Below are 24222 nucleotides of genomic sequence, written 5' to 3' on the forward strand. Positions count from 1 at the left end.
TGCAGTCTAGACTCAAAGTATCGTAACTATATTAAAACGGAACGTAGGACCCTTGTTGTAATTCTGCACATGAAAAACAGGCCATGCGCGTCGTGACGAAATACTTTATTATATAATGTTCAATAATATTACACATTGACACTCGCAACGCTCTGTAAATAATAGCCACATAGAAACACTATGTGCCACACAAACGAGAAGCTTTTATTGCGTACTGATTAGGACATAATAATCATCATGTTTTTTCCCTAATCACATACCGGGTTCGCATTTTCAATTCTCCGAAAAGGCTAAGTTTTTATTTCATATGACCCACTTATCAGTAATAATTTCTGAACGTGAATTTAGTTAATGTTTTTGTAATATCGCTTTAGTCATGTAACGAACTAATGAAACATGCGAAACGTAGCTGCGGATCGCTTTTAGAATTTTAAATATGGCGACACGGTCGCGGTGAAAATTGTATTCTTTTACAATGCTATACAATAGCCACAAATAAAAAGATATGACTATAAAAGAATTTTCAATAATAATTACCTTATTTGTCTGGGTTATAATTGCCGTAACTATATTTGCTATTATAAAGTCAAAAGTTGGTATGTTAGTTAATGTCGAGAGGTTGGGTTGGATCGGAATTCTTTGGTCCTGAAAAAAAGTAAAGATAAGATGCCGTTGAAGTCGTAATATAAAAACCAAGATGATATAGTTAACATCGGCAATGAACGTCCTGTTGTTTCGTTTGTTGCGATATATAAAGTTATATTTTTCTTGAATACGGGAAAAATTTTAATCACGTAAAACCTTGTGATGTTTGTTTTAATAATTACAAGGTCAATATCTCTTGAACATGTAGTGACTTCAGAAAATACTTAACATATTTTCGTTTTAGGGTTTTATTATACTTTAATTGAAAATTGAGTTACATTATATATACTCGTAGAAGTTTTTAATTTATTGATTGAGTTTTAAACACATTTTTCATTCCGATAGAATGGAAAATGTGAAAAGCTTATATAATCAATTAAAGTTAGGTAACGACCTATATAACGTGATATTGCTGCGATTACAAATATCGAAAGGGTCTGTAGTTCCATCGCAATATCTTTAATACAAGTTGTTTATCTTGAAACTACACACGGACAGTGTCCAGGTATTCAACCATATACCTCAGTCGATTGAAAGACTAGAAACTCCATATTTAGTTTGTAAACGCATACTTGTAGTAAGAGTTCATTAATGCTTAGTAAAGTTTACATCGAGGCACTGCATACGAAGCTTTCTCCTTCTCATTGAATAATCTAATTTAATACTATGTGCGAAGAGTTATGAATGAAAGACTGTTATATCTTCAGTACTGTGACGCAAACTTGGACTAAGCATTCCGTTCTATGGTAAGCAGCGGACATACTCTACATAATTTCTCATATTTTTTTTGTATTTTAACATTAATTACCGGATATTTATAATATTATCAAGACCTGATTCACGTGACCTTTTAGACGACATCTTATATCTTTTATATTTTCCTGCCCTAATACAAAAAATCATAACCGGATTAATTTAGTGCCATTAAAAAATAATTTTAATTTAATTGATCGCGGAAACATAATAAAATTAAGTTTTGACATGTTAATATTTTATGTAATGCCATTAATATGCCTAACGATTTAATTTAATCCTTATAAAATATTTCACACAGTTAAATCATTTAATATGAAACCCTAAATTTATTTTTATTTTTCGAAACTTCTCCAAATGTCCTTTTTTCAAAAAGTTCTGTTTGAAGTAACTTTTTTATCATTTTTTTTTTAATACGCGCCACACTTGTTATGTAGTAACTGTCACAATGTCATATGTTTTTCTTATTCAGCCTCCAAAGTGAATTCCATGGCAATGAAAAAGAATTCTGTTTATTTTTGTTGTAGAAGGTCGCCTTTTTGTTGTGTTCTGGTTAGGACGCAAGAATTTCTTTATCCTATCTTCATGATGTCCTTAAAAATATTTCTATATATAAACTGTATGAATCATACAAAGTTAAATATTGCCAAATTACATTTTCATCTATAATATATTCAGTGTCGAAAGGTGAGTTAGTTAATTACCGCACTAAAAGCTTGAAAAATAAGATTACTTACGAGGCTATGACATACTAATTTCAACAAAAATTTATCGGAACCTTTTCATATAACAACCGCAACCTTGACTTATATCACTTCCTATATTTTAAGTAATCAATTATATAGAATTTTACACTTTAAATACGTTCACGAGTAATACAGTCGAGAAAACTGCGCAGAAGAGATGATTAATAGAACACGTCAATGGAGTGACCGGCCGTGAAAAGTGGAAAGATGGAATGGGGATATCACTAGCTATCAATGACGTTTACAAATAACTAAATAATATTATAATTAGTTCACTTTATTTGTATTTATTCCTTTTTGATTTGGTTAACCGTCATGTTTTCTAGAATAAAAATCCTCAAGGGTATACATATACTATCAAAACACGATATCATATAAAGGGTTCCGTAATTTAGAAAATTGTTCGCAAAAATCTCCATTGGGCTTTAGCGATCTTATAACTGATACTATGAAACGATCTATAATATTATATTAAAAATTCGTATCTTAAAAGTCTAACACTATTTTAAGACTCTTTATGGCGAGTGAAAGAAAATGAGCGGAACAAAGTTTTCATTGTAACAAGACTAAGGCAATATCTTGACATATTTTCTCCATTCTCATTTCGCGTATAATGTTGCGAGTCGTCCTTGTGAACATCTAGGATTCTAGATCATTCTCGCGGTCTGCGTCTGCGTCTGCTCCATATCTATATTGGTCTGTGGTTTCTCTGTTAAGTTAAATGTTTATTTATTTTCCTAAACGGTAACTTCTTTTAGCACACTTTCACGATTTATTGTTCCTAAATTATAAAATGGATATTGCTATTAATCGCTTGCCTTTAATTCTAAATAATAAATTAAAAAAGTTAAAACTTAAACACATCTAATCTATGTCTAAGAAAAGATCAGTTGTGTTTTAAGTATTTACAAGTGCGAATTCAAATACTTCGAATCGGGATGTTCAATGTTGTATATGTAAGTATATATAACATATTATGAAGGGTGAGTCAGTAAATATGATTCCCGCATATCGTCTTCTATTACAACACTGCTGTTGCTGTTCTGACCGCACAATATTAAGCATTTGAGACGTTATAAATACAGCCAGCTGGCGTCTCTTGACCAAGTGTGCGCTTGGACGCCATTGTGACAACACCACGCACGAAAAACATTCAGTGACATGTTTGCTATCAAGGTTGGTATTATTGTTATTTACTTATATACCGAAATAATATAAAAATAAAAACGTATAAATATATGAAAACATAAATATATAATATAATATAAATAATATAATTAAAGTTATTCGAGAACTACGTTGGATGTATGGCTTCGTGCATAAAAAGTCGTTGTGATTAATTCCAGCTTTATTAGTTTGAAATATTTAATCAAACGATTGCGTGTGTCATTTAAAGTATTAATGTCAAAACTTATCGAAACACGGTCACACAACTTGCGTGTAATGTTTTTTTTTTACAAACCTATGACCGAAACAGATTTATTAAATAAATAAAATGTAAATACTATGTAGTATGCAGTTTGTACTTTAAATAAATTTTTTTTTGGAACTTTTCATTTTTAATTAACGAATTTTCTTATCCGAACAAAACAATAATATTTTTCTAGTGAAAAATAATTTGTAATATTTAAGTATTTTTACTTAATAGGTAATTATTATATTCTCTAGTACAGTTTGAAATAGGCAAGTTAGTTTGAAATATAAATCTCTTTTTAACAAGAATTTTATGGTAATTCTTTGTGGTACTAACGTATCTTATATATAAAATTCTCGTGTCACAATGTTTGTTCCCGTACTCTTCCGAAACGGCTTGACCGATTCTCGTGAAATTTTGTGAGCATATTGAGTAGGTCTAGGTCTTTTAAATTTTTGAACGAAATTTTTTGTTTTTATTTTTTTATAATGTGGCATCAAAAAATACATACAACCCTAAATTTATGCTTTTTTATCACCAACCCCTACTTTTTTATACATATGTAAACACAATACGAGTGTATGTTTGTTTCGGCTAATATCTAAAATGGCTGAAACGCGTTTAACGGGACTTATTGGCAGGTAGCTGATGTAATAAAAAGTAACTTAGGGTACTTTATTTCAAGACCCCGAATGACCATCCCGAAATTATAACGCGCAAGTGGGAGGCAGGGCGCATACGGGGCTTTGTCATAGTTTCTTATTATTTTTCTAACGCAGACGGAGTCGCGGGTAACAGCTAGTATATATACAAGTTTATGTCTAACTAACAATAAATGCTGTTTGTACTTTAGACTGAATTCAATTTGAAGTGAGCAAAGACGTGTTGCAATATCTGTGTTATGCATTACATCGGAATGTATAGTTGTTTATTAAAGGTTGTTGTGGACGGAATTTAAATCTGAAACGTAGGCGCGGTCTTACACAACGCAACCTAAATAATATTAGGAAGACAACATTTATACACCATTAATATTGAAAATATGGACTTTATTTATTACTACATTAATATAACAAAAAAAATAGGCTCAATTACTTTAAAAGTTAATATTTTCGGGATCTAAACACGGGACAAAGTATGGTAGCGTTAGCGTCTAGTTTCGCATAAAACATTAAATAACTGTGAGCAGCTAGACAAGATAGCAAAAACACAAACGATGACAGGACGTAGATCGTCGTAGCGAGGTTCTTACGGATGTGTAGACTCATCTTCACTAATGCAGCCTTCACTCGTAGAATGTCTACGTTTTTTTCATATCTCATTGTTGATTGCGCGTTAGATCGACTTGTAGAAGATGTAACCTACAATAGTTTTCTTGATTTATTTAAATGTTGTGAGAGAACAGATTAAAATATAAACGTTTAATGGCTGGCACTTTTTATATGTAACACAAAATTATTGTTAATATACTCGTAGAATATATTTTTCTTACGTTCCATAATCTTCACATTTCTCAAATCATGTTTTGTTTAAAAAAATGTCCTTTCATGTATCGTCATTGAAATTAATCAAAATAAGTGTTTAAGTATAATAATAATAATACATACCTACATATACATTACATGACCGAACGGCCTTCATTAGTTATTGCAAGATGCAACTAGGCCAGCCCCCGGCGTTGCTCAAATTTATACAACCAGCATACCAATAACGAATCGATTGACCGTGAGTGTTGCCAGGAATGTTAAAGTCATGTCCTCTAGATGCGCAATCTTTGTCATGTTTCTCCTTTTACGCAAAAAGCACTATTTAGTATGGCAACCCAGCAGAGACTGCAACTTTGCAATCTGTAATTATATCCTACCAAGTAATAGATTTCACTGTCTCACGAACTTGACTGAGTTTGATTATCGATTCTAAGTTAGCTTAAGCTATTTTGATCTTACTATTTAAAACGTAATTATTTAAGAGATTTTGTATTTTCAACATGATTTATGTGTTACAAAATTTTTAAAGAAAAATATAATGGTAATATTTTTTTAAGAACATATAAGGGTGATCAAAAACAATATTACCGCTGGCACGCCGTATACATGTCTAAGTATACTTGCAGAGCAACTCGAGTTATCTTTGCTGGTGTGTATTTAAATTAATGTTAGTGAATAACGGTAGGTGTATTTTAATTATATTGACACCGCATTCCATCAAGTTTCCCCCGTAAGGCTTATTGCGCGTGTACTCGGACAAGGCTACGATCTGACGAGGTTTATGTTGATATAAAAACAAGAAATGTACAGATTACACACTATAACAAATGCAGTACATATATATGTGTATAGTGAATAGATAATAGCTTTAAAAGTCGTTAAAATTAAATGAATATAATAGCACAAACTGAAAGTCGTCGACAAGTCGGAGCCTTCAATGAATGAGTCATCGTTAGTGTAATCAATAACAATATATCAATATATATTGTTACTGACCGACATTTTTTAATTGATTCGGATATAAAGATCATTAGTTTTAGTATTAAGTCTGTTACCTGACGTACTTTCCTACGCTAATGTTCTGTTCCGCCGACGTGTGTTATTAGTAACTGCATACATTTATAATATAATATAATAACTACTTTAACAGCAACTGAGAAGTTAGAATCGAATCTTTGTCATAATAATTTAAGTAACTGAGTTTTTATAATTAAATTAATCGAGCAAAGTTGCGTGAACTGTATAGCGTACATGATTTCCGGATACAATCAAGGCCAAAGGACATTCTCCCTGGTTCTTTGTTACGTTATGAGTAAAACCAACGCCTTCTCGTTACTCGGGGCTTCTAGAATTTCCTCTCAAATTTATTAATAAAGTTTAAAGTTTATAGTTCCGTTTGATCGATCAAGTTTCCATTAAACCTTAATAACGATTAAGATTTAATGGATTGTTCATAATTACTGGAGGTAAAAACGTTTGTTATATGTTACGTAATGAAAAATAAAATAAAAAATAAGAAGCAATCTACGTCTATAATTATTATAGTTTATATTTTTAATTTCCAGGCGATTCTGATCAGCGCGGCGTGCGCGTGCGCATATACGCAGTCCCACGGGCCAACAACGACGCCGGTGCCGATCCTGAAACAGATAAACAGGCAGAACGACGACGGCTCATACAGCTTCGGCTATGAAGCAGCAGACGGATCCTTCAAGATAGAAACCAAATATCCCAACGGGGATGTAGCCGGGAAGTACGGCTACTTAGACGACACGGGGAAACTGAGGGAGGTGTCCTACGGAGCGAGCAGTCAGAGAGGATTCGAACCGGAAGGTAGAATAGTTGTGAATTATATTACGTATCACGTACAAAGGTTCTATTTTATCTGAATCACACGGGGCATGTTGTATAAGGATTTAAAAAATCGTATTCCAGATAGGTTACGATATTTTATATTAATTATTACATGATTATATATGTGAAGCAAGTCAGAATTTAACTATAATAAAGATAGTCTCACGAGAATCCGGGTCGATTTCTTGTTACTATATATTAAACTGGGAACACTAATTTCCTTGAGAAGTATTTACGGCGCACGTAACACGATCTAATAGATTGAGTAATGTTTCAAAGGTATGTTAGAAAGACTTGTAAAATATAACGAAAATTCGTTATGTTTCTGAAATAATAAGTTAGTGTTTGTCGTCTACAGTTATAAGTTACCTCTCGGAACGCTGATGTCCTAACAAACGGTCTCGGTCGGTGCACGTGTCGGTCGTTACAGCAATTTCATATTTCTAAGAACTGACAACCTTCACGCACTGTTTATCAGATGCCATTATGATAACAGCTCAGAGGAAATTTGTTTTGCGACTTTGTTGAATCATTTAATATATATAGTGTTAGTAAATTATAATAGGTATACAATTTTATTGGCACTTAAATCGAACGACTTACAGCGAGGTTAACAGTGATCGATCGGAGGTTTGAATGTGTAGATTAATTATCCAAATTTAGATGTCAAAATTCTAAGTTATGTACTTTACAGGCACCGGAATTATGGTTCCTCCACCGACCTTAAACGACCCGAAGACCAGCGCTTTGGCCGATGGCCAGGAAGACGATGGACAATACCGTGAGGATCCTCGCATTTACGAGGACCAGAAGTACAACGGGAGACAAGCGAGGCCGAGCTCCATCAGACAGTACCAGCCAGAGAGACAGCAGTTCACGTCCAGCTATAGCTCACAGCCACAACAAGAAAGCGTATATCAGCCACAACCAGCGTACCAGCAGCAGCGAGCCTACCAGCCAGCTTACCAGCCACAACCATCCCCACAACCACAATACCAGCCACAGCCACAAAGACCTCTATTCTCCCAACAGACAAATCTCTTCAACCAAGCTCCACAAACATTCCCTCAATCAGACTTGAGGCCTCAGAGCCAGGTGTATCACCAACAACCCCAGTTCTCATACCAGGCGTACACTCCCCAGCCCTACCAGAACTACCAGTCCCAGGGCTACCAGTCCCAGAACTACCAGAATCCACACCAGAACTTCAACCCGTTCTCGGGACACCCCGCCCAAAACTTCGATCCCAACACAGGCTCATATTCCATCAACTTCACTGGCTAACTAACACTTGTACCCTGTTATACTTTTTTACTTAGTGATAAAAACTGTTTGTAAAATATAATTTTAGGAGTAAATTAACGAATCTTAAATATTTATATAACTTTTTAAACAAAAAATATTCGTCGACTCTTAGTTCAGACGGAGCTGGTTAAATAAAACATCTCTAACGTGACTGCTTGAGCTACATCCTAGGACGGTATGTTTAGTCCGTGTTTGCATCGGCAACTTGCATACTTATAGTTTTAAGGTAATTGGAGTTGAAGACGAGAACTTCGACTAAGCACACAGCTCGCTTCATAAAAAGTCTACCTACCCACGTGACAACTGAAGGAGACAGCTAAGATTTAAATTCAGAAAACTTAGATTTGAAATTTATGATTTTGTATTAAACGTTACGCTGACGAGTTCTTATTAAAATAAACCAAATATAATATGCTTAGTATATTAGTACTCGCGTGTACGATGTGTAGAAGTAACTTAGTGGTACGATATTAGTTATATGCTAGTCATTATACTGAAATGTTATATTGGTACTGTGAGCTTTAGCTATGTAAACATTATATACACACACACACACACACACACACACACATATTTATATATATAAGTACATTTATAATACAGCAGTGAAGTAGATATTTATGTATTTATGTAAGTCTATACGTATTTTATACATATTTTACATACAACCTATATATTTATGTATAGATATAATATTTATTCCATGTACATTTCATTATATATATATATATATATATATATATATTAACGTATACATGGTATCGTAGAGCGTCCACGTCGTCTCTTACAAAATGGACGTCAAACTAAAATGTCGGCACGTGTACTGATTGTAAATAATATAATAAAAGATTACATAACGCCATTGTTTCATTGATCGGTGAAAGGGAAGTCATTTAATGTATTATTTATTACAATATGTTTAATATACACGCTGCGCCAGTTTTATAAGGTTTTAAATCTGTTGAATGCACTAGCCTTATTCATCATGAAAGGGAAATGAAGACTGGTCGTAATTAAATACGGCGGACATTATTACAGTTATGTAGATTACGAGTTTAATAAAAGCCAACTTTGAACAAACAGACTGATAATGACTTCTAAGTTAATATAATCATTTACAGACGTGAATAAGTCACCATAACACTAAAGTTGTTAATGATTTAGATTCTGAGTAAATTTTAATTATTACATTGGAGGTCGCGAGTTAAATCTTGTCGCAATACAGATAACAAAAAAAATCGGCATTAAATTAAAAGTTTTAAACATATAATACATCTGTTGTTTGAGATCTTATGTGAGTTGTTTATATATTATTATAAAAGCAGTCTCTATAACTTCTTATTTTTAGCTCCGTATACCTTAGTGTCACATTTGTTTTGTAAAAAATAGCCTCTTGATAGTTTATTGAATATGCGTTTCTTACTATCCATACTAATATTATAAATTCGAAAGTAACACTGTCTGTCAGTCTGTCTGTCTGTCTATCTGTTACTCAATCACGCCTAAACTACTGAAACAATTTGCACGAAATGTGGTATGGAGATATTTTGATACTCGAGAAAGGACATAGGCTACTTTTTAGCCCGGAAAAATGACGCATTCCCATGGGAACATTCAGGTGTGCCGATCGCTTTTACGCCTAAACTACTGAACAGATTTAAATGAAGTTTGGTAAGGAGATAGTTTGAAATTAAGAAAGGACATGAGTTACTTTTGACCACGGAAAAACAAAGCATTCCCATGGGAAAAATTACTTTTCTGGCCAAGTAAGGAAAAACAAAAAACATCGTATATAAAAATGTGTTGCAGTAACCTATCTTCTTCTTAAAATGTATTAACCTAACCTAACCTATGACAATCACACTTAGTATGGCCTCATCCCAGCTCGGCACGATTCAAACATACGTACAAAAAAGTACAGCTCAGGTTTTTTCATACTGCTATACAAAAAACTATCCAATGCGGACGAAGTCACGGATAAAAGCTATATATTACTAATTCTGAAATTTACGCGGACGAAGTCGCGGGCAAAAACTAGTATTATTACATCTCAAACAGTCAACAACCTTCACATTTAAAGTATTTTTTTGATAACTTTTTACCATTACTTAATACTATTTATAAATTTTATGAACATTTAACGTAAGAGCGACTTGTTTACATAATTTTGTCACAAATTAAACTATATACAGATTATATGCTAAATGGAACGAAACTTAGAACTCGTTCTTAAATAGAATAATCATTAAGAAACACTTAACAATTCATTAAGTTGTTTTTAAATAAACGTTCTTGATTTTCTCGTTTTCATTTCCTTCCGTTTCATGGCGGCCATGTGTGAATAAAATGTAAGCTGGTTTTTAATTTAATTATGGCAGTAGGACATATATGACTCGGGTCTGCATTCATCGAGAAACCTTTTACAGATGGTTTGATGCACCAACGACAAAAAAAGTTGAACTTAATTCATACAGCCAAAAATATAAAACCTTTTTTCAGTTTTATTACAATACTCTGCAAAACATCTGTACTTATTACAAACTTTTAAATATTACATTAACTTGTTCTCTTAACTAAACTATTCTATTCCATTATTATTTTGCATTTGAAAGTTAGTGTTAAGCGGAACGACTCAATAGTCCTTAACGTTCATTTTCAGTGATAGCAACGAGTGGAACAAAACTCTATTAAATCAGGTCACGATCTTGACACGCCAATCTATTCCCAGTATTTAAGTTCTGGGGCTCCTGCGCTGTGCTCTGTGGTGGTCCCTAAAAAATATCAAATTGTTACCACGCCTTTTCGCGCGTAGAGCATCATTCGTAGAAGCTTGTCCCAAAGTATGTTTTTTCTGTATTTTTTTTGAGATACCGTATTTTAAAGACTTAGTTTAAAGATACATTAGTACTTTAGAAATATGTCTAACGTTTTATGAATATTTATTTAATATTCGTGCAGAAATTAATATTTTACAAGTCGATAAAATACAAATAATCTCATATAATTGTTATACAGTAATAAATGTTATATCATAAACGAGCTCTGTGCTGCGTTGGTCTGTGCTATTATTTGAGTCTCATACGAAATTAAATGTCACTTCCTAGTTTAAATACTTAATCAATGATATACAAACCTTAATGTTATCCAATAAGGTCTATAATTTGTTTTCATTTAAAACCACTTACCGAGACACATTTCCTGGAGGCGTTTTAATGTGTTTCATAAAAAGTAAGGCGAGTCGGTTCTGGTGGATCACTATGGCCGCGTCTTCTTATTAAGTGATATACGTCAATACACGGTACTTCGTAATTTCCTTTACAATACTCTGGTATTTTATCTTAATACCAAATTATTTTAAATGAAATGTTTAGTAAAATTCATAGGCTGTGTAGAACGGCTCATGATTAACAAGGGACTTACGTAATAATTTGTTACCCCGAAGTGTCATAGTTATTTGAATGTTAACATAGGTGCTTTGATTTTATTTTTTATCATGTATAGAAAAATCTTTATTCTTATACTAAGCGAATTAGTATATTAAATGTAACAAACTACCAGACGTTTTGTGTGATGTCATTTATAACCAACACACATATATATATATATATATAGCTATATATAAAGAGGCTGTACAACTGAGTCATACAGATCGGAATATAGGTTTTGAAAAGACAGGACAGCTTTTACAGCATGAAGGTCGTATAGCAGACTATAATATACATGTAAACTAGTTACGAGTTAGTTATTAAGGACAATAAAGTATATCCACAATAATTTCAATAACAAGATCTCATCAAAGCATTTTGTCTATTCTTCATGTAATTTATAGATATTTTTCAAATGTAACATTATGCAGTAAGAGCTAGCGACCTTAGTTACTCACAAGAATGCCGTCCAGTCGAGGTGGACGACTAAGATCTTTGTCACGCCAATATTGAAATGATATATTTACGAGACACTTCATATAAACAGATTAAAACTAATTGTGAACTATTTAAAGATGGGCATATATTTGTTAGTTATGAATAACTATTAAAAAAAAATATATAATTAAAAGTTATATCAGATTCATCAAAAAAATAAGGTAAATGTATTAAAAAATAGTAACTTTATATTCTGAACAGACAATAATTACACAAAAGTAATATTTATAAATAACATGATTAATATTGCAGAAGAAAGAAACGAGCTGATTCATTGGTTTTCTTCATTAATATTAACACTTGTTTTGTAAAAATTTAAGCCCTGATCAGTAGGTTTTTTTAAAAAAAGTAATCGCCAGTTACTATGCGACGAGTTATTTAGTGAAGGACAATTACCGATGATGCTTGAGATTCTGGTGAATGAAATAAAGAGAAAAATGTACGTAATTCTTTGCGCGAAATGTAACAATTTAACACTCCTGTAGACTACAGTGTAGTACAAGTGTAGAGCTTTATGATCTAACCGAAACTTACATTTAAATAGTAATCAGGTTTCAAATGTCATGACCGTGTTTATGTGTGTCAAGTACTGATAAATGAACAAGCGCCGCTGTCAAAAATACGTAGGTACATATGTCATCCGGAATTTTTTAAGCTCAGTGTTATTAATATAGATTACCTACAACAAATTGTAATTTATTACTAATCTTTATAAATCCTTCTAAATATATACCATATGTATATACTATATATAATAATTAATAAATATTTAATCTGTTCTAATTATCAAAGCACAAAAAAAGATAACGAAAGAAGTTAGTTAGCAAAAGGAAAAAAATCATCATAGACAACAAAAAATTATGGTATATCTATTAAAGTAGTTGGGCAAAGACCAGAAATATACAGAGGATATTAAATGATTAATGTTTTTTTTTTGTGAAGGAAAACATCGTGAGGAAACCTGGATATAATTTCAAACTATAAGTTGGCCAATCCGCCTTCAGCAAGCATGGCCATTATTTCTCTAACCTTCTCCATGTGAGAAGATGCTCAGCACTAAGCTCCGATAGGCTGAGGATGAAGATGTTTTTTGCACATTCAAAGAACTTAATTACTTACAGACAACAGAAGCTACTTCGACTTGAATTTTCACATCAACTCTCTCTCCCGAAGCTGTTTAACTCTCATGATACATCAAAGAAAAGTATTTCTCTCAGCTTCCAGTCCATGTGTGTGAGGCCTGAGTCAGACGGTCCCCATACTTAACTCGTTGAATTCAAGAATAGAATGTCATCTTTATATAAAACAATTGCCTCTAGCCAACGATAAATACTTCCTTTAAGATTCACTCTTCAGTCTCTTTTTTTCTAGTTTATTATATAGCCTTAAAAGTTGGATAAAATATATGATAATTATTATTTGAATGAGATGATGATACCTTCCCTAATAGATTCAGACAGCGGTATCCGGATGCCGTAAATAGTTTTGTGTTTAATATATATCTTATAGGTTCTCATATATCTTTCGGCCCATCTAAAATGTCACATATCTAAAAGCGGAATAGTTTCTGAAGCATTTTATCCCATGTCTGAACCATAATTGAATGTCTACCAACTCATTTTATTAGAGTTTAAAGTATCTTGTAGGTTGTATATGACACGGTAAAGGATAATAGGAGTAATGAGGCAATACACCATTCGACAAAAGCTTTTCAAATCAAGGCGTGTTCAGCGTTCCAATGTGTTCGTTACGATGAATGGCACGCAGACCATTGACCACGGCGGTGATGCTTACATAAGATCTGAATGCTCTGGATTGTTTATATAATTTAATTTAAAAATGAAACTTTAACGTAAACACGGTAAACTTTAAGAGACAGATCGAGAGTGATTTTAGGTTAGGTAGTTTTCCTTTTATTAAAATCATCAATTGTAATCGTTCTAGATACGACCAAAGTCCAGTAAAACGTAAAGGTTTTCATTTCATTCTACACTAATCTTTTTTATAGGTTCAAACTATTGATATGTATTTGTAGTTTTAGAATCAGACAGACAAATTCATCGTATTTATACAAGATATGATAGAATTCCACGCAAAAACTAATAATGAATTAATCATACGGGAGCTGTGGCTGCGGCTCTTCACAACTTGTGATTTAAAAACAAGACACGACGAAATGAACTGATGTGGTCTATGATACAAGAGCAGGTATGGCAACACTGAACATGCTAAATGTATTATAATGACAGAGAATTATCTAAGACTAAGAGTGTTAAAACAAATCACACGAGAAAATGAAGTGATTTAAACTTACAAGAATATAAATAAAAATTATATTTACGTATGTACTGCGCGATTTTTATTTTTTTTAAAGTACATACTCTCGCGTTTCGGTTACTTTGCAGGAACCGTGATTAGGGGAATATTTAAAAAAACGAGTATTTAATCTGAAAATATTAGTTTCTTTTCAATGGATACTCGCGAATGTCTTAGATCTCATTAGAAGAATATATATATAAATAAATAAAATAAAAATAAAAAAGCCTTTATTTCCAATACTTAAAAGTTTACACTTTATTTAAGTGTTAGTTCAAGAAGCTTAAACAATGTTAGTATAATTTCTCTTAGAAGAAATATACATATATTATTAATTAAATTTTAAATACTAAATAATAATAAGTACATATAATAAAATTTACTCGTTAATAGTGCCATTGTCAAGTATTTTTGAATACCGTTCTCACAGAATATAGTAGCTCAAACTCATAGGCACTGCAGCCTGTCACAGTCCATGTAGGTCAGATATAATATTTTTTGTTCTTTTGTAAGGGACCTACATACTCCAAGGTGATATTCAGTCGGTTACAAATTTAATATATAACCTCTGATTTAATTTTGACACTGTCCTGACTCTAAAATGTTACGATTGTAATAGTTATTTCGTTTATTGGATATTTTTTTAGATAAATTCTTGTTTATTTTATTTTTATTAATTGCTATTGATAAAAAATATATCATTGCCGCAATACGGTAAAAAATATTTCTTTTTATTAATTTCTGTTCTTAAAGCCTAGGTTTTCGAAATACAATTAAACATTCAGATATCATGCGAAAAAAAAAATATCTGTAAAAAACTTACTCTTATATTTTTATAAAAAATCGGTATTGCTGCTCCTCAATTGATAATCGGTAATTACAAACAACACTAACACTCTTTGCAAAAATCATAGCAGCAATATATATTTTATACGTCAATAACAATATAAAATATAAAAGTCTGAAACGATTTATTTATAAATACTTTTTTACTGTTCAAACTGTACACTATAAATTGTAAACAGTTCTTGTGCTCTGTATCCTGATCTGATCGTTATGCTGTTGATAAGTTCATTTAATGATAAAAAAGTTGATTTTTACGTTAAAAATTGGTCTTCAAATTAACCGATAGTTTGTTCACCCCTAACTCTAATTTTTTTGTCATAATAAAATAATTAAATTACTTATATATAATAAAATTAAATAAAAAACTGTAAGATTTAAACTAAAAGTATGAAAAATTTGAAGCAAACTTTCTAATGTCCATCCACAGCCCTTGTCTTGTGCAACTGCCTTTTATTGGCCCCAACGGGAGTCTCTCTTAAAACTAAAATTTGTAATGAAATAAGATAGTCCTTTATATTATTATTGACAAATTTACAACGGAATAATTATACATCCCCTTTCTAACGTTCTGTGAATAAGTTTACAAGATGTTTGTAAATATTTGACGTTGTAGCTAACACAGACATACTATTATATCAATTATCGTCATCTTTAAAGTACAAAAATATCTGTAAGTAAAAAAAACAACAATTAATAATTCATGCAAGTATAAAATACTTAAAGTTTTCTTTATAAAGCTGTATTCTTCCCGTAATTACAGATAATTTCATTGAGACAAAATAATGAATACTCCCAGCAAGACGAGCAATTTAAACTTTTGGGAGGCCGTAATGATTGACAGTCGTGTTATCAGAGTGAATTCTTAAGGCCACCCTTACGCGGAAAATACGTCAACCCTTGAAAATAAGTTTAAAAGCAGTGAAAGGTGGGCCGGGTATATAAGAGGCCTGCTACCACGGCGCGCCTCCGACGACATGACGCCGCTACAAAGACTGGTATGTTCATTTATTATTATTATTAAGAAAATATTTATATATTTAAGAAATGAAAAAGAAATGCCGGAATTAATTTAAAATAATTAAAAAAAAATTGTAAGCTGCATAAAGACGCTGTAATGTTAACCAAGTAATTTATATTAATATATATTTTTTATTAAAAAAAAAAAAAGTTAACATAGATAAAAAAGGTCTTAAATATATAATTTAGTGTGTAAGTTTTAATGTGCCAAGTGTATTTAGTGAGGAGGTGTTTAGTGATAGTGTTCGGTTTCTTTGTTAGTGATGAAAGTGAATGCAAGTGGTTTGCATTGATCGTTATCTTTATTATAATTTTTGTGCGACAAATCTTTTTCACAGGCAATGTGAGGAGGTTTAAGTACTCCCCTTATCGTTTACGTCTATCACGCTGTTTCTAGACTAAAAGCCTACGTTTAGTACTAGATGTAATCTAGATATGTCCATAGGATTTTTTATAAATAGACAGAGTGTTCGGAGTTTGAAATAACTTTAAAATTATTATAAAGCAACCTATTTTCTAGAAATTTTAATAAAAATAAATTAACAGTATACAGTATTAATTAATTAAAAAATTTCAAAACTTGGCATTTCAATATATTTCACAGTAATTTAATGAGACCGTTGCTACAATCATGTGTTACATTTCACATTGTACATAGTGGATATAAATTATAACGGCTGTACGCGGAGGTTGCGCGGCGCTTATTACCCATTGGTTCTGGCTCCGAACTCTGGTGGCACAACCGCGACAAATAGTGCATTACTGGCACGACTCGCTTTTACAAACAAAATGACATTGAGCACATTACTTGTTGTTGTATTAAAATACACGAAATAATAATCAGATATCGAGATTGTCTAAACCAGGAAAAGACAACCCAGGCAATGCGCAAGGTGAGTCTGACATGTGACGGATAGACTTGTGCTGTCTCGCTTAGTCTAGACTTCCACACAATGTTTCATATTGTTTCGGATAAAAGATAAAGGCGTGTAAAATTGAATTTAAGAGGTATTAAATTTGTTTATTTATATTTTTACATATTTTTGTATGAAAGATGATTTCTATTCTTGTTTCGGTTGACACTGTGATTGTTATTTATATGCCAACTCCTTGCGCCCGTTGTGTAATGAGCTGTAATTTCATACTTCAACGCACTACCGACAATGTGGTACTGTAACCTTATTGTGTAATAATCATGGATATAGTTCGTTTCTTTCGGACATATAATACTGACAACCCTAATTATTGCTATTTATGAAGTCTCAATATATTTATAAATCAAATAAATAGTGTCAGTGTTTTAAATATATAGATATTTTTGTTGAATGAAACAACTTTTATGTAACATGTTTTTACCTTGGCGCAATAATACATTTTGAGAATATCAAAATATGCGACACACTTCAATATCAACTATAACTATATACTGTAATACACATGGTTTCTTATCTAGTCTAGTCTAGTTCCATGTTTGTCTTGTAATATATATTTTAAACAAGGTCGCCGTTGGTCTTCACAATGCCATCATATTTGGCGACAGGTTCGTCTTTCACGTTTTCATGACGTCACATCACATAAGGTATCTCGTGTGTATATAGTGTGGGTGTCGGACAGCTCGGACAGCTCGGACAGCTCCGACAGTTCGCGGTGACATCGGTGAGAGGGCGCTGAACCGGGCCGTGGCCTCTAAATAGACTACTTTCCGTTTTGACGTCCTTTGTATAAATCATTTATATAACAAAGAACTTTGATTGTAGCGTTTCATATGATTTATTGGAACATAAGAATGTTTGTAACGAATATTTCTCCGTCTTTATTGACACTCCCATAAATAATTACGAACGGAAAGTATTTTATTTCTAGTGTGAAATATTAAATCACAATAAAGCAAATAAAATCCAAATACGAGACCAGCTTTTATTATAACTGAGTGTCCGGTGAAACCTTATATCCGAGCGATTATTAATTAATTAATTGATTCCTGGTCAATTTGTACACAGCTCTCGATTTGTTAATAGCACTAATTGCACGTGAAGGTAATAATGCGTGAATATCCTCCGACTTTCTGTAAATCATTGAACAGAAATAAATCGATCCTTTGATTATATTATAAGACCTTTAGATTATACATAGTTTAAAAATTGCCACAGACAGTCTCTATTATTCCGAAGAAATTATGATTACTTTCTATAATTTTCCATATATATATATTCTTTGGTTGAAATGTATCTGATAATATTAATAATTAAATCATTTATTAGTTACGAACGCGCTGCTTTATTCTTGACAGACTTTTTCAGAGATAATGAATTACAAACATAGACAATATAAACTGTATCATAGAGGAGCAGTCATAGAGTATAGTAAAGGTATCCAATAGTACAATTAAATATAATTTCGATATCAATAAGCTGCAAATATTTAATCTCAATTATATATTTTTTCTGTAAGCGTAATCCAATTATATTTTTGGACCGAACGTACGCGTGCCAAATATTTCGTGTAACTTAACAAATAGCAGAAAGCAAGGTCTCAGTTGTGTAATCAGTGTCAGAATGTCTAACAGTACTGCCGTGAAAAATATAGTTTAAAGATTGTGGAATTAATTTTAACCATTAATCTTGAAATTTTGATGGTAGTTCATAGATAGTGAACACAACCTGCTTCGAAACAGTCTTTCAATACCCCAAACAAACATAACTCAGCTTAAAATGAACTCTATGAGACGATCCTATTTACTTAATAACCGATTCTGTGTACTAACTAACTAGTTTACTTGGAGCCAATTAAGTCCAAATGGTTCCGTTTTAACTTTGCTACAGTAGTTAAGAAAGTGATTGTTTGCTTTCATAAGTGCATCAAGCCGATAAAAATAACGTCTTCACCAAGATTTTTTTTTCCTTAGAAATAATATGTTGAATAATTTAAAATATTTCTTAACAGTGAAAAAGTTTTAGATGTTTACAAGCACATTTAAATTTAAAGTAGCAGTAAACTGAATGTTTCATTTTAATGGGCCATAAATTATGTTTCAGTTGATCCTCGCGATATGCGCGTGCGCACACGCGCAGTACGCAGAGGACAGGGCTCCGAGGTACATTGCGTCGGAGTCTAAAGTAGCGCCGACACCAGTGCCAATACTCAAACAGATCAATAGGTAGGAAAACTCACATCTTTACATACTTATATTAAAATGTGATTAGAATTCTATGAACAAAATTTTTTATCTACATGCGTGCAACTTCGTACAGCGACTGTGGCAGAGGTAAATTAGACTATTTAACGGTATCACGGGTACATCGTGTCAGAAACCTGCGACAACTATAATTCTAAACTTAAAAAACATTACCACATCTAAAACCTTTTTGTTGGAGCTGACTAACTGAAGAGTATAGAATGTATTTAGCTCTGAAGGAGTTGTCAATCAAGTGATTTACTAAGGGCCATTTACTAAGGCTATTGGGCCGTCAAGAGTATTATTAACTAAAAATCCAATAAGTTACTTCTATTGTTCTTACCACACGTCTGCTTACATTTTGACTACTAATATAAGTATATATTAAGGTTATAGTCTTTCGGTTTTGTATTTGGTGAGAAACTATGTCATAATACGTTAAAAGGCACAACGAAGACGGCTCCTACACCTATGGTTATGAAGCTGCAGACGGTTCCTTCAAGATCGAGACCAAGTCAACCTCCGGGGAAGTCAAGGGAAAATACGGTTACAAGGATGACACGGGCAAAGTGAGTTGTATATATGATGCATTTAGTAATTGAGTAAACAAATCTAATTCACATATTTTCATACTGAGCATAATGTCTCACAAACACAATATAAAATATTAAGCTATGAAGGAAAATTAATACATTTCTATATAATATTACTAACAAAAGTATTTAAATACATATAAATCCACTTCCACTTTTCAGGTACGTGTAATCGAGTATGGAGCCAACAAATATGGTTTCCAGCCAGCAGGAGAGGGCATCACGGTCGCACCTCCAACTCTGGTTGATGAGTCCACCAGGGATGAGGGTCTGAGACCCGGCAAAGGGGTTAGTACAGGACATAATAGACAATAGTCAAAACTTTATCATTATCACATTAATAGATTTCATTTAACATGTTCTAGCACTTGTAATAAGATTTGTATAAAGATTTCTGTATAATAAGTTTACCTGGTCATTTGAACCAAGCAAAGTTAATCATGTGATAGGTTTGAGCCATATCGGAATCCTTTGCTTATGTAAAATGTTAATATGATCTAGCAAACTGGTAATACTCGACTACCTTACATTTCTTTGTCATAAAATTAATGTAGTAAATTCAAACATTACAATAATATTATCCAACAGCAACAAGGAGGCAGATCTCAATACCGTGAACCGGATTACGATTATGAAGAGCCAGCTCCTCGACCAGCTCCCCGGCCCGCTCCTCGCCCGTCACCTCAACCGCAGCAGTACAGGCCACCACCACCTCAACATCAACAGCAGTACAGGCCACCACCTCAACCTCAACAGCAGTATAGACCAGCTCCTCAATCAGCACCAGCTCCTCCCAAGGTAAAAAAGAAACCCCATTATGAAAATAAACTACATCTGCGACTCAGACTAAAGTAAATTGACATAAAATATACCGACAGCCACCAAATAATCTTCATTTCTTTAACATACACGGAGAGGATTCTTTTTTACTATACTGTAAAGAACTTTCTGTCAATTTAATATCTAAATTTTCCAGCCTGCTTTCTTCGCTGGAGCGTCACCGGCTCCAGTAGAGGACAACTTCTTCAACCCCGAGCCTCAACCGAAGCAGTACAGACAGCAGCCCAAACAAGACTTCAGGCCAGCCCCTCAGCCGCAACATTTCGCCCCGAAGCAGACACAAGTGGATTTCAACCAGGATTTCAACGGTCCTCCTCGTTTTCCCCAAAATAACCAGATACAGCCCCAACGAAGCCAATCCTTCTCCATGCTGGACCAACTCCTGAAGGAGTACGCTCTGCCTCAGGGAGGCTCCGCCCCCCTCCACGATATCACATTCGGCTCATACTAGTTCGATTATTCAATTATTTTTTTTTGTAAATATGTAGTTTATTTTAATAAAAACATTTTTATACTTTATTATTTATGTTAAAAGTATTTAATTTTGGTAAATAACATCAAAGAAACATTGAAATGAGAAAAAAGTTTCCCTTTTAACATTCAGAATTGGAACATCCTTACAATATTTACAATTTTTTTTTTTTTTTTTTTCAAAGTTATGAGTTCGTTATTAAAATAACGATGTTATCAAATAAACGAGGTCATAAAGAAAAGCTAAAAACATAATCTCTCTGCAAATGTAGAATAATAAAATACATCACAAAGACAACACGGATCTTTATTAACCACCTCACCCACCAGAGAAATCTCATCTCAGCTCACTGAACTGATGTTGCAGTCGTTAGGTACAAATCAAAGGCTTTTCAAACTATTTCGACATATTTCATATTCAATTAACATAATTCTCTCACCTATTCAATTTTTTTTTCTTTACTACTATTCGGTTTTAAAGCGAAAACTTTTAAGTGTGCGCCTTTAATGAAGGTGTATGAGATAATGTCATAAAACTAACTATATTTTCGATAATTAAAACGTAAGATTTAACGTGATGTCAAACAGCATCACAGATGCTCATATATGAAAATATATAAAAAAATATTTTGAGGATAAAAACTTTTAGCAGTAACAACTGTTTCGGCTAAGTCGTTTAAATGAAACTAATATTTTTCGGATAAACTACGCTTGATTTATTTTTGTGAAAACTACATACTCCCGACGTTTCGGTTACTTTTCAGCAACCGTGATCACGGGCGGACGAGGTGTGAGTGTCTGTCAGTCGGTCCTTGTTATTTATCATCTACCGCCATCGATTTCTTAATTTTCTGGCGTACCGCTCTGGATGCCGGCAGAATGCGCTTACGGTGTCTTGAGGTCCTGCGGTGTGGTTACGGACATGGGATTTTATATTTTTAAGAACGGGGTCCCAGGTGTGTTTGATAGATTCCAGCCATCTTCTCTATTGAAATTGGGATGTTTTTTAATTTCAATAGCCTCGGGGATTAACTTCGGTATATACTTGTCTTCCCGAGCGAGGATTTGTGGTTTATCAAACCGAAACCGAAAACCAGGCCACTACATTCGGACACATACATACATACATACATAAATAACAAGGACCAACTGACAGACATTCACACCTGGTCCGCCCGTGATCACGGTTGCTGAAAAGTAACCCAACCGTCGGGAGTATGTAGTTTTTTACAAAAATAAATCACGCGTAGTTTCTCCGAAAAATACTAGTTTCATTTAAATTAATAAAACTCGCGAAAATCTTAGATCTCATTATTCGGCTAAGTCAATTACAATATTTGATTCCTTTGCGTTGAAATCGGAGAGTGTAAACAAAAAAATGAGATAAATATCAGTTAATAATTTAGTATTTAATAATTGTCCGAAGTATACAATGATAGGATCAAACCTAACAAAGGAATCGATCAGTCGTTTATAAATTCTCGTTAGTCCTAGAGCTATTTGTCTGCTATGGATCCGACTTGTTCAATGTCACAATAAAACTGAATATGTTATATTACAACACAGTCCACTATTGTTATGTGCTCGTATATGAGGCCGTGGGATCTGCTCCCATATAAACATCTTACAATATGGACTCCCAGGGAATTGTGTAACGCACACGGCACACAATGCACAGTCTAACACTGCTTTACGTGTTAGTATCAGAGCCGACATGTTTACAAGATATTATAGGTATTTATGTAACTATACATATTACGAGATACATTTTGGGAATCCATTCCTTATATTTACTTAATAGCAAGGCGAATGTATTGTGTTTATTTAAAGATACAAAATATATTTACTAAATAATTATTTTCACGCTAAAGATGATTTTCAAAATTGCACTTTCCATACTGTAGATCTCTTAACATAAAACTCAATTTTTATTGCTTGTTTATATACAAAACAATCTTATTCAATGAAGAAATTTCAATGAAGAAGTAAAATAACACTTGTAATTTGCGCCAAAACTGTCCAGACTTACTTTGCCCACTGTCCGTATATCAAATCCGTTCCCAATTCAACTTTTTACTTGGGATACAAAGAGGTCTCTTTCACTTCAGTCTTATAAATAAAGTAACTAAAGTCTTACTAATGTCGACTAGTTGACGTGTGAGTAACAGACACACACATGTGTATATATATATATGAACTTTCACATTTATAGTATTATCATAATGATAGATTTAACTATTACTTCTTAGGTAAGGGAAAGTTGTGTTGTACATCCTCCACTCGTCACCGTATCAGTTCAAAGAACTAAATCCCGTCGCAATATGTACCGCTTGAAAATGTATTTTTGTCGATTTATGTTCGTAGTACGTAGAAACAAACTTCACTTACTGGTCGTGGGTATTTTTATTGTCTTAAGAATAATTTCGTAAATACAAGTAAATTAGAATTTAAATTCCAGTTGAATAAGAAACTTGACAAATCAACAACTTGGGAGGTGAACATTATAAGCGCGCTCTTAATGTGACAAAGTCCTCAAACACTATAATTATTTATTGTAGATTTTTATTTAAAAATTCTATCTTTCAATTCGATTTACATGTAATTTGGTAATTTGAAAAAAACCAAGTCTTTAATTGACAGGGATCATTTAGCGGAGTATTATAGTTTATGTGAGAGGTGTTGGTTTTTGAATAAAGTGAGTCCAACAAATTTAAACATCGTCAATAAAAGCGAATAATAACAAGTACGTACGTATAATTGAAACCTGGCTCTTGCCAAACACGTAAGTAATATGACAGTCGTCATTTAGCAACGATAGTGAAGGTCGGGGGTTTTGC

At 32.9% G+C, this 24222-nt stretch overlaps 2 protein-coding genes and 1 long non-coding RNA gene across 4 annotated transcripts; 2 read left to right on the forward strand and 1 right to left on the reverse strand.

The window, feature by feature from the left end:
* Window positions 1-3203: 3203 nt before the first annotated feature.
* Window positions 3204-9062, forward strand: LOC116768660 (activating signal cointegrator 1 complex subunit 2 homolog). The gene is made up of 3 exons (XM_032659436.2): window positions 3204-3320; window positions 6611-6878; window positions 7594-9062. The coding sequence occupies exons 1-3, from the start codon at window positions 3306-3308 to the stop codon at window positions 8181-8183; spliced, it is 873 nt and encodes a 290-aa protein (XP_032515327.2). The 5' UTR covers window positions 3204-3305; the 3' UTR covers window positions 8184-9062.
* On the reverse strand, window positions 4698-7371 carry LOC133319880 (uncharacterized). The gene is made up of 3 exons (XR_009753350.1): window positions 7269-7371; window positions 5166-5405; window positions 4698-4919 (listed from the first exon to the last, which is right to left on the reverse strand). It is a non-coding gene; the product is annotated as an uncharacterized LOC133319880 (long non-coding RNA).
* A 7177-nt stretch (window positions 9063-16239) lies between the features above and the next one.
* LOC116768789 (chaplin-A-like) lies at window positions 16240-21683 on the forward strand. Of its 2 annotated transcripts, none has more exons than XM_032659615.2 (6): window positions 16240-16284; window positions 19342-19463; window positions 19927-20050; window positions 20237-20362; window positions 20663-20872; window positions 21051-21683. In XM_032659615.2, the coding sequence occupies exons 1-6, from the start codon at window positions 16264-16266 to the stop codon at window positions 21363-21365; spliced, it is 918 nt and encodes a 305-aa protein (XP_032515506.1). In that variant the 5' UTR covers window positions 16240-16263; the 3' UTR covers window positions 21366-21683. The 2 variants fall into 2 exon arrangements, with proteins under 2 accessions (XP_032515506.1, XP_061381858.1); XM_061525874.1 differs by lacking the exon at window positions 16240-16284 and adding an exon at window positions 19082-19105.
* Window positions 21684-24222: the final 2539 nt, after the last annotated feature.

This window comes from Danaus plexippus, chromosome 4 (assembly GCF_018135715.1).
Source record: "Danaus plexippus chromosome 4, MEX_DaPlex, whole genome shotgun sequence".
In the NCBI taxonomy this organism is placed as follows: Eukaryota; Metazoa; Arthropoda; class Insecta; order Lepidoptera; family Nymphalidae; genus Danaus; species Danaus plexippus.